Source organism: Octopus bimaculoides, chromosome 1, assembly GCF_001194135.2.
Source record: "Octopus bimaculoides isolate UCB-OBI-ISO-001 chromosome 1, ASM119413v2, whole genome shotgun sequence".
Classification (NCBI taxonomy): domain Eukaryota; kingdom Metazoa; phylum Mollusca; class Cephalopoda; order Octopoda; family Octopodidae; genus Octopus; species Octopus bimaculoides.
In genome coordinates, this window is record NC_068981.1 from 33,219,285 (window position 1) to 33,231,805 (window position 12,521).

The window sequence follows — 12,521 nt, forward strand, 5'->3', positions numbered from 1 at the left end:
ACACACACACACACACACACACACACACACACACACACATATATACATATATATGATGGGCTTCTTTCAGTTTCAGTCTACCAAATCCACTCACAAGGCTTTGGTCGGCCCGAGGCTATAATAGAAGACACTTGCTCAAGGTGCCATGCAGTGGGACTTTACCCAGAACCATGTGGTTGGTAAGCAAGCTACTTACCACATAGCCACTTCTGCACCTATTAAAACTTAAGGTCTCATAGTTTACAACTTCTTAAAAAGAACATTTTAGAAAAGTAAGTTCTGGATATAATCATCATCATTATCATTTAATATCCATTTTTCATGCTGGTTTAGGTTGGGCAGTTTGACATGACATGATTCAACAAGCTGCAGAGCTGCATCAGGCCCGAATCCCAGCTTTGGTATGGTTTCTATGGCTGGATCCTTCCTAACACCCACACACTTTACTGTGTGTACTGAGTACTTTTTACATGACACCAGCACTAGTAAGGTCACCAAATAAGCTGCAAAACAAAGGAAAAATCTCCCTCAATCGAGTGGGAGTGTATTTAAGAGAAGGAGAGATGGCTTTATGCCAGGTTTTAAAGGCTTAAGTATGATAGACAAATAGTCTAGAGGAGATACATGGCTGGACAGGATGATCATAGCTAGATAGCTAGAGTACTTTTATCATGAAACTGTCTACAATCAGAGCTTGACTAATTTTAAGGGATTTTTCTTGCTTTTTTTTTAATGAAAATTGATAATAATCAGAAAGACCCCCAGGTTTATACCAGAGGTAAAGAGAATAGGAGATTGTGACATTTATGCCTTTCTCAAGAATATTAACATTTCAGGAAATGATATTGTTAGCTTTTACCTTTGCTAAAATATTGATTTTTGTACATGTGATTTAGAATTATGATTGAGAATGAAGAATATTTGGAGTAAGTTGTAATCTTTCAAGTTTTTTTTACACAGTATTAACATTTCAGAGAATAAATGTATGTAGTTTTTCACAAACAGGGTAGGCCAAAAGTTGCACCATCATTTAAAGTATAAGTATGTATTAAATGGTAGTGTGACTTTTGACCCACCTTGTATAAGTGTCATATATATGAGGCCTCACAGAACTGTTATTATAGATATAAGTGAAGTAAGGTTTCTTCGGAGGAACTCCATTTTGGTCACTTGTATTTGCAATCATAGATCATAGTGATCAAAAGGGTATGATCATGAGTATCAAGAGCCAAATTGGATTCCTTACTCATTAGAGTGAGGAATCCAATTTAGCTCAGAGATTAGAGATCAGAGAGTTGCTCCTGGTTGAGGTATTTCTCCCATTGAAAGTTTACAGCTCTGGTACTACAGGTTGTCTGAGGAAAGAATCACAGGACAGATTTTTATGAATGAGGCCAACTGGTAGGAGACCTAGGGGAAAATCACAAGTGAGATGGTTGGATAATATTCATAGCCTTGGTTGGTTCCAGTTGAGAATCGTGTTGGAACATTTGTTAATCATTGCTTCTGAGAGACTCTGAATGACTTATCAAAGGACACTGCTCTGATGACATTCACAGGAATAATGGGATATGAAGATGGATAGATGAATAGTTGAATGAATGGATGGATAGATAAATGAAGTGAAATTACTTTAAGAACCAAAGCATGATCATTGCAGTAGCTTAATTCTGTAATGTAGCACTTATCATTTGTTTGACACAAATATTGATTACCCTTGATTAAACACAAGATCACTTTGTCAAGGATGGTTACAGTTATTGAATTTATCCTTGTACCATTGTCATCATCATCATTTTTGTGCTTCATGACGATTGCTAGTAAAGAGGTTGAATAGAAACATTATGAACAGCAAAATGGGGAAGAATGGATAATTAGAGGTAGAAAGGGTGGTGGAAGAATGAGTACTGGAAATAAGAGAAAATTATGAAAAAAAAAGTATGATTTAGCTGGAAGTGAGAGAGAGATTTGATAATGTTTTATGACTGATTGCGTTTCCTGAAGGCAACCCTTTTAGATGACTCTTACAAAGTTAAGAACATGTTACACCTATTCTAAAAATCAGAATGCACCTAATATTTTATTAGCATTTTGTTATTTATTCCAAGGGAATGACTAGCTATTTTGATTACGGTGGGATTTGAACTTAGGACAAAAAGAGATCAAATTAAATGCTTCAATGCATTTGCTATATCACCCTGTTATCTGTAATTTATTCATTGCTTTTTCATCTAGAAATATTTTCAAGATAATTGTAAAAGATTTTTACATTTTGACATTTTTCTTTTACAGTGCTTGATTCTTATGGGAAGCCAGCAAGTGGGATTCTTGAAGGAGACTTCACATTTCCTGGTTCTTTTGATGAATGTAACTCTGCAACTGTAACTATTCCTGCAAACTCAACAGAATTTATGTATCAGCCTTTCAAACCAAAATACTGCCAAGTCATCTTTCCAATTAAAGCGCTTGCAACCATGAATGAAATGGTATGTGGTCATCAAGTTAAAATAATTTATGGTTAACTAATTTTCATTAACCCTTTAGCATACAAACCGGCCACATCCAACCCAAATATTCTACTTGTTTTATGCTCAGACTGGCCAGATCCAGCTTCTCACACCTACCCTGCAATGTCATTCTAAAAATATACAATCACATCATTGAAATCTCTAAGCTACAAGATAATGCGTGGTGAATTCAAAACAATGTGAATGTAAAAGCATCACATTTGATTAAGAAATCTGAATGCTAAAAGGTTAATGAATCTTTATTATATTATTTGCTTTTCTATATTTTTATTTATGTGTTTCAGCCAAGTGGATGCGGTCATGCTGGTGCTGTCTATGGTATTTACTGTAACAACTGGAAGGATTGAATCATCATCATCCTTTCTATTTTTTTTTCTTTACATCTACATTTACTGGGCTGGTAGCATGTAAAAAGCATCATTCAAGCATGGCCAATGGCGGTGGATGGCACGATTTTTGAATTGCACTTCGGTACACATGTCTATACCGGAATAAAATTCAGCACTGAATATGTTCCGGTTATATATTTAATTAATTCAATAATAGGATAAAAATCTTTTACAAGAATTTTATCAAGTAGCTAGTGTGAAAAAACTCGTAAGGGAAAAATCCATCATCATCCCTAGAATATATTTATATTTATATAAGGGCATTACTATAGAATAATGCTTCCCCTGATCCCTTATCTGGTGGTCAATGAGGAAACTAGACGTGCTAACAATTCTGCCAGCTCAGTGCCTTAATAATAATAATAATAATAATAAAAACAATAACAATAATAATAATAATAATAATAATAATAATAATAATAAAAACAATAACGATAATAATAATAATAATAATAATAAAAACAATAACGATAATAATAATAATAAAAACAATAACGATAATAATAATAATGAAAACAATAATAATAATAATAATAATAATAAAAACAACAATAATAATAATAAAAACAATAATAATAATAATAATAATAATAAAAACAACAATAATAATAATAATAATAATAATAATAAAAACAACAACAATAATAATAATAATAATAATAATAAAAACAACAACAATAATAATAATAATAATAAAAACAACAACAATAATAATAATAATAATAAAAGATTATCAGAAGGGTTTTAAGTACTTGAACAATTACTGAAATCTTGTGGTTATCTAAGGTTACAAGTAGTAACCTGCTACCCATATAAATTCTATCAGGAATAAGACCAAACATGAGTCAAGTCAAATAATAATATTAACATGATGATGATGATGATTGCTGTTGTTTTTTAATTAAGATAATATGAAAAACATATACAAATTATGAGAGAGAGATAAATGAAATCATAAGTGATATGTACTCTACTTAAGTAGAGTCAACATCGATCAAAAGGTTAATTTGACAAATCTTAGTTTAATTATATATCCAGATGGGAATGAGCATCTGCTTCTTTAGTTGAAGTTTCAATGTAGCTTTCACAAGATGGTGATCTGCTCCTACATTGGTTCCTTAACAGGTTTGAACACCAATGCTTCCAATGAGCATTAACGCTAACAACTTTAGTTTCATAGTAGGTGTTCCCATCAGATGATCACCATGTCTATTTATAGATTGTTTTGTGTAGGAAATAGATGTAGCTGACAAAAAAGTTGCTTATATTACAGAACAATATCAAGCATTCTTCAATTTTCACTGCTTCCTTTATTTGATTCAACAATCAGTTCAATGTCATTTTCTGCTGATTTTCATATTGATGTCACAAACAAGTATCCTGACATGAAGGCATGTGGCCAAGCAGTTAGAGTATTCAGCTCACAATAACAACATTGTGAGTTCCATTCCCAGCAGCATGTTGTATCCTTGAGTAAGACATTTTATTTCACATTACTCCAGTTCACTCAGCTGGTAAAAATGAGTCGTATCTGTAATTCAAAGGGTAAGTCTTGTCACATTCTGTGTCATGTTGAGCCTCCCTGAGAACTACATTAAGGATAGGCATGTCTGTTGAGTGCTCAGCCACTTCATCATCATCATCATCATCGTTTAACGTCCGCTTTCCATGCTAGCATGGGTTGGACGATTTGACTGAGGACTGGTGAAACCGGATGGCAACACCAGGCTCCAGTCTGATTTGGCAGAGTTTCTACAGCTGGATGCCCTTCCTAGATTTTACAAGCAGGCTGCTCAGTTGTTTGGATCAACTGGAACACCTGTTGTCATAACCTATGGAGTGCCAGTCAAGTACCTTGGCATCATGACTGTGAATTTAACATAGCTCTAGGTTCAGTTTCACTGGATGGTATTTTGGGTGAGTATCTCTTAATATGGCCCTGGGTTGGCCTAAGCCTTGTTAGATTTGATAGAAGGAAACTGAAAAAAGCTCGTTGTATATATATATGTATGTGTGTGTGTGTGTGTGTGTGTGTGTGGTGAGGTGTCATCATCATCATCATTTAATGTCCATTGTCCATGCTGGCATGGGTTGGATGGTTTGACTGGACTGGCACACTGGAAGGCTGCACTAGGCTCCAGTCTGATTTGGCATGGTTTCCTACGACTGGATGCCCTTCCTAATGCCAACCACTCTGAGAGTGTAATGGGTGCTTTTACATGACACCGGTATCTGCCACAACTGCGATTTTGCTCGCCTTGATGCGTCTTCTTCTCAAGCATGATACAATGCCAAAGGCCCAACACTCGAAAGGAACTTGGCCACTCTGCCACTGTGAGGCCCAACACTTGAAAGGAACTCAGGCACCCTGTCTCTGTGAGGCCCAACGTTCCAAAGGAACTCAGCCACTTCGCCTCCATGAGGCCCAACACTTGAAAGTGTATGCTTATGTTTCCTTGTCTTGACATCGCATGATAGTTATAACAAGCAGTGTCATTAATTTCCAATATTCTGTGGAAATAAGTCTGGGTATGGAGAAATATTACCTTGCCTGTTTCCAAGGTGTTCTCACCTCTGAAACAGCTGAGTATTAGCAACAGGATGCTTCAATAAGCTCTGTCTGGCCCATATAAGCATGGAAAGTAGACACTAAAATGATGATGATGATGATGTATTGGGTCATTCCATAAATAATGCAGTTTTTTCAATAGCATGAACTAAAAGTTGGAAGGGGACGGGATAAACTACCTGTATCAACTTGCTATAAAAGCAGGTAGTAATTTTGCTTTGTCCTTATTCTTAGTGCAAGTTTTGAAGAGTGCAGTTTGATTTTAACAGTTATTTTTTCAAAGCTATAATGGAAGTGACAAAGGAGCATATTGAGCATATTTTGCTTTATGAGTTCAATAAAGGCAACAACACAATGGAAAGTGCAAGGAATATTAATGCAGTATACGGGGATCGGACAATAAGCGTGAGCCAGTGTCAACAGTGGTTCCAGAAATTCTGAGCCAGAAACTACAGCCTAGAAGATGATCCTCATCGTGGAAGACTTGTAGAGTTTGATGAGGACGTCCTGCAAACACTGGTGGAACAAAATCATATCATAACTGTTGAAGAACTAGCAGAGAAGCTTGGATTTGGTCATTGAACCAGTCATCCAAGTCAGTGCTAGAAGCAAAACAACCATCTTTGGTTTCAAGACAAAAGGTGTTCTTCCATCAGGATAATGCTCAGTCACATGAAGCAAGGATGACATTCCAAAGGCTGGAGCAGTTTGAATGGGAAATGATGCCCCACCCACCATATTTGCTGGACATTGCCCCATCTGGTTATCATTTATTCTGCAGTCTTCAAAATCATTTGGATGGAAAAAATATGAATTCTGTAGACAAGGTCAGAACAGTACTGGAGGAGTATATTTTGTCACAGACAAATGGATTTTGGAATATGGGCCTTGCAAGTCTACCAGATAGATGGAAGAACATTGTAGAATATGAAGGAGAGTATATTTTAGATTTAAAAAGAATTTTGTTTATCTTAATTTTGAAAAATAAAAGAAGTATAAAAAAATCGCAATATTTATGGGATGACCCAATATATATGTACGACTGAGTGTTGGGTTGTGGCATTAATCAGTCTCACCTTAATCTTTCTGTAACTATTTCTGAGCTCAATCTTTCCTACTTATTTTGTCCTTGGAAGTTAGTTCTGAGAGCCCACTTCTTGTTCCTGCTAGAAATGCAATGCCATCAACAAATTCCAGGTCACAAAAGCTTTCCATTTGCTTCCACCACAGTCCCCCTCCAACTGGTTCCTTTCTTTTTGAAGCAGAAAAAGAAGGAGCAAGAGGGTGCACCCTTGACTGTTGTCAGTAACAATGCTAAAGTTGTCAGTATGGACCATTGTCTGTTCTGACTCATCAACCGAGATTCTTGATGATGTTGAGAATACTGCTCATTTGAGAAATATTCCATAATGATTTAGCAGTTGACTGACTGGGACGATTGTTCTATGATGTTTTTCAGCATGATGATTTGCTTCATACAAGAATGCTTGGAATAAACTCCTTCTTGTTCTTCTAGCAGTGTTGCATCAGTGTCCAGTCAAATCCTGTTCAGAACACTATGCACAAAACTCTCCTGCTTCAGAGCAACTCTTCACTATTTTTTACAGTCTACTAGAACAATACTTCTCAAACTATCTAATGTGGCATACTAGTAGTTTTTTTTTACCAATGTTCCAGGGACTGGTGATATTTCTTAGTAATATTAATCTATACCATGTCAGTGAACAGGTTGCAGTTTCAAAGCAACAAAAATATTTTGACAAATTAAACTTGTTGTAAATCTAATGGTTTTTGTGTGTTTATAAATGGCTTATAAACACCTTCTATGCTGCAATTGTTTTTGTTTCAGCACATGATCTCAGATAAAGTCACTTGCTATGCAAGTACATCTCTGTAATATATATAATGAATATAATAAAAGTTGACATTTTTTTAATCTTATATTTGTAAACAAATAATACAATATTACATAAGCTGATAAGTTGTTTACTGCAATGCATAAGGTGAAATTATGCTATTGTTTCTTTTTTTTTCTGAAAACTTGCCACGTACTGGCAGCTGATGGCTCACAAACTGGCATCGGTCCATGGACCACCACTTTGAGTAGCACTGCACTAAAACATACAAGAATTTACTGCTGTTGCCAGTATCTTTTGAGCAGATTTTTTAATGCTGTTATTACTTACATTTTTCTGCTTTAAGAATTCAGTTGAAATATTGCAGTATCCAGCAGCTTTGTTGCTTTTCAGTTTCCCAAGTGCTTATTTTATTTCCTCTTCTGCGAGCACACCAGTTCTTAATAAGAACTCAACTGGTTCTTCTAAGCTGACCTAAGAGTATGACAGGATCTGACTGGTTCAAGGTTTCTTGAAAGTTTGAAAGTTCTCCCACCATCTGCTAAATTTGTTCTTTCCCTGTTTGCAGGAGTTTGCCAATTTTTTTCTTGACTGGTACACATTTGTTATTTTTGGGACCTATTAGCTCCCTGACAATGCAGTACAGTGTTTTCGTGTCATTTTTGACAATATCTTTTATTCTTCAGTCCTACATTCATTAGTTAAATTCTATAATCCAAACCTTCCCCTACCCCATGTTCCTTTCATGATCTTCTGTAGCTGATAGTACATTCAGAACCTTTTGTTACTGCTATTCTGAACATAGTCCACTGTTCTTCAACACTCTTAAGGTCTGACAGTGGCTGAAATCTGTTCTTCAGCTGTAACTGGTTGTGACCTGTTGTGATGTCATTCAACTCCTCTATGTCAAATTCTTGGATCTTTTTCTGCCATTTTGGTCAAGGTTTCAATGTTATTTTCCCCAGGTGATGTTCTAATCTAACATCAGAGCCTCAGTCAGATTTGGGAATCTTATAAGATGGTCTTCCAATGAGCATTGATACAAACAATCTATTTTACCTTTGGTGTCCCCATCAGACAATCACTATGTTTTCTTAGGGATCATTTTATGCACAGAATAGGGAAGCTGATATAGAAGCTGTTTATGTTGCAGAACAGTATCAGACGTTCCCCATTTTCATTGATCCCTTTATTTGATCCAATATGGCCTAATGACATGCTCAGATCCATGCCACTTCTTGCTGATCTAAATGTTAAAGTCATAAAGTACAGGTATTGACAAACTATGACAATGGCTGGACAAAAATCAGACATCGTATAGGGTCCACGAAAGGAAAATTTAAATCCAGACACAACAAACATTCTTCTTCCTTTAGACACCCCCATTAAAATACCTGCAACAACCCATTCAACATTAGTCTGCAGGCTTCAGGATGAAAATGTCAACTACGACATTAAATATAGGATCCTTTCTATGACCAAACTTTATATTAACAAACCAAAAAGATGTTCCATATGCTTGCTCAACAAACTATCTTTCAAAAGACTTAAGAACCTCCAGTGACTGTATAAATACCAGGAGTGAGATTTTTTTCATGTCCATATTTTACAAAATACATCATAACAGTAATTAAGGATTATCCACCAAACGCACCATAACCCATTCTAGTGTTGGTTTATGTAATCTTTTATTCTTGTAAAACATTGCTTATATTTCCTGTAGATTGTAAAACACTGCTTATATTTCACCTCTAGATTGCTCTCTGGTCTTTTTCTAAATGTACGTGCAAAATCAAACCTCAGTTATTTCGAACGCAGTTACTAAACTTTCTTGTTTATACCAGCTTGACAAATAGCAAAATAAATTAATATTTCAGCCAGGAAACCCAGGATAGCTGTATTTCTAAAGGCTTTTTTGCAGTATTATTTTAATAATTTCCTTACTATCTTAAATGATCAAGTGTTACTTGTTGAACTTCATACTACACACACACACACACACACACACACACACACACACACACACACACCTGAAAACACTTTGCAGTTTTAAAATGATAATGAAGAAGAGGAGGAGAAAGATATGTAGAAAGATAATGAAAATGATATATGATGATAAGTATTACTCTCAAATACTAACAAACCCAAAACCAACAGACCAAAAGGCCAATTCAACAAAATTAGTTTATTCATGCAATCTAATTTAATTTACAAATTAAAAAACAGCAGACACACATACACATGTGTATGTGTATGTAAGCGTGTGTGTGTGTGCGTCAGTGTGTGTGACAGTGTGCATGTGTCAGTGTGCATGTGTGTCAGTGTATGTGTATCATTGTAATTTTAATGTCTACTTTCCTATGTTTATGTGAACCAGACAGAATATGTTGAGATAGATTTTTCTACAGGTGGATGTCCTTCCTGTTTCAAACCCTTCGGTGTTCTCATGTAAGGTAATATGTAACTCAAAACTGAAAGTGGAATCAGATTTATAATAAGATTCATGTTGACTAGACTTAAATGTTTCACATAGCGACTTATTCAACCAGCCTTTGATTGAATAAGCTGTTAGGGGAACGCTTATGTCCAACCAATATGAAATTTATAATATATATACACACATACATACATACACAGCAGGAACGCCATCTAGGTAGGCAAGGTAGGCAGTGCCTACCTTGAATAAAATTGATCAATAGCAACATTTAGCTTTTGAGGTAAAATATGCACCTAATTCAATAAAACTATGAAGGTTAGTCTGATTATTATGCATAAAATGCAAAATATTTTATTTTTTTGCATATTAGGTAGGCATAATTCATCTCTGCTTTTCAATCTCAGTATCTAAGCTATGCATAATACTACTGTAGTACACGTGCTGCATACATTCCTACAACAATGCTTTCTTTACATGCTATAAAGGTAGATGTAAATCTGTCTACAACTCAGTCGCGAGCCTGTGTTTCACTTACTTTTGTGTGTTTTACTACATTAAGGTTACGAACTGCTTACCCTGAGTAATTATAGATTGCATGTGCCTGATACACAGATATACACATCACTCACCCACACACACATATGCATATATGTATGTGTGTGTGTGTGTGTAAATTTCATCCCCTTACTCAATGTGTTCACCTGTACATTGTTTAATATTTTCTTAAATAGATTAATGATACTTGGTTTCTCCTGTTCAGTGGCCATCTTGAGTTCTAGTACTTCTGGGTTCAATCTAAGAAACATGCGTTGTTTTGTTCATCTTTAATATTCAATATTGTTCTTCTATTTTGAGTACATTTATCAAATTTAAGCTGTCTGGCTTATGTGCCAGTGGCACGTAAATAGCACCATTTGAGCATGATTGTTACCAGCGTCACTTTCCTGGCACTTGTGCCAGTGGCACGTGAAAAGACATTCAAGAGAGATCATTGCCAGTGCCGCTGGACTGGCTCCTGCGCAGATGGCAGGTAAAATACACCATTTTGAGAATGGCTGTTGGCAGTACCGCTTGACTGGCCTTCGTGCCGGTGGCACGTAAAAGCACCCACTACACTCTCAGAGTGGTTGGCATTAGAAAGGGCATCCAGCTGTAGAAACTCTGCCAAATCAGATTGGAGCCTGGTGTAGCCATCTGGTTTCACCAGTCCTCAGTGAAATTGTCCAACCCATGCTAGCATGGAAAGCGGACATTAAATGATGATGATGATGATGATGATCCCATGTTTTATAGTAAACATTGGTATTTTGTTCAAAGTAAATACTACTCTGATCATTCCTGTATGAAGTTTTAATTTGGATTTCCTATCCCCTATTTATATTCTTTCTAGGATTCTAATGATTAATGCTATAGGATTGTTCCTTGTAGTTTTCAAGAGATCTAGTTTGTTAGAGAAATTGAATTCTTGTGTTATAATTTTAGGATGTGCCTTTTCCATTTCTAATGTTTGTTTATTTTAAAATGGCCAGATTTCAGTTTAGGTCTTTGATATTTTGAGATTATGTTTGGTTGTCATACTGCATCTGCACATGTTTTATTTTGTTGGGTACCGCATAAAAAACATCCATGCTGGGGCCATGTAAAAGCATCCTGTAAAGTAGTTGGCATCTGGAAGGGCATCCAGCCATAGAAATCATGCTAAAACAGACAATTAGAGCCTGATGCAGCTCCCAAGTTTACCAGCTCCTGTCAAACCATCCAGCATGATAAAAGGACTTGAAATGATGATGATGATGATGATGGAAATGTAGTCCAAGTTGTACTCTCTCTTTGTAACTTAGAAACCAGTTATTACTCATCTCCAAAACATTTAGAAAGTCTGGAAAGAAGACTGTGAAAATACAGAACTTGTATCTCCCCAACAATAGGGAGAGGATAAGAGATTAACAGACTCAAAAAAATACAAACTATTTGGTGAAGGAAGATGTAACAAATTATTAAGATGACCTACAATGAACCACAGACCAGATATGTAGTTGGTGCAAGGTTCCAACAAATGGAAAGTGACTTAAGTGATGCAATAATTTAGTAAATAAAGCAATAAAAGCTAAAAGGCTGATTTGGATGTAATAAGTGAAAAACAAACCTGAAAATAATAGGAAAAGAGCAGCGGCAAAAGATTATATCAGATAGCTAAAACAAAAGCTTGACTCGAAGGATACTATATTTTTCTTACTTCTAGGTTCCTTAACCCATTAAAAGCCATAATTCAGTTATGAATATTTATAAGTTTTTCACATTTTCTTAACTACCAAAGGCACTTTGATTATATTTCTTCTGTTATATTGTATATTTTAGTTGTATACTTGAAGAATACTGTAAATATGAAGTATATAACAAAAGAGACATAAAAGAGTATAAAGTCTTATTTATATTAGATTTAAAATCTTTATCCCCAAAATGGAACATTGACCATTAATAGGTTAACTTATCACCTGTCATTTATCGTATTATATAACTTTCTAATAATGTGTGTGTGTGTGTATTTATATGTTTGCTTTTAGTTTGTTTTCTTTTGTTTGTCGGTCATATATATGACTAAATATATATCAGATGCTACATCTAAGATACAAGTATATTGTTTTGTACAACAAGAAAAACAAGTTATTCACACTTCTTAGATAAGAGTGTATTGCACATTTATGAGTTTTGTACCCCAAAATAAAGAAAAATGGTGCATAT

The 12,521-nt window shown here is 35.3% G+C and overlaps 2 protein-coding genes across 5 annotated transcripts in view; one reads left to right on the forward strand and one right to left on the reverse strand.

Moving 5' to 3' along the window:
• The window catches only part of LOC106878029 (solute carrier family 66 member 2), a 250,218-nt gene that overhangs the window by 38,416 nt on the left and 199,281 nt on the right, over positions 1-12,521 (reverse strand). The gene's annotated exons all lie outside the window — the stretch shown is intronic.
• Positions 1-12,521, forward strand: part of LOC106878028 (nose resistant to fluoxetine protein 6) — a 74,045-nt gene that overhangs the window by 11,877 nt on the left and 49,647 nt on the right. For both annotated transcript variants that reach the window (XM_052965956.1, XM_052965949.1), the window contains one exon: positions 2,293-2,486. In XM_052965956.1, the coding sequence (XP_052821916.1) occupies positions 2,293-2,486 (194 nt within the window). The remainder of the gene's footprint in view (positions 1-2,292; positions 2,487-12,521) is intronic.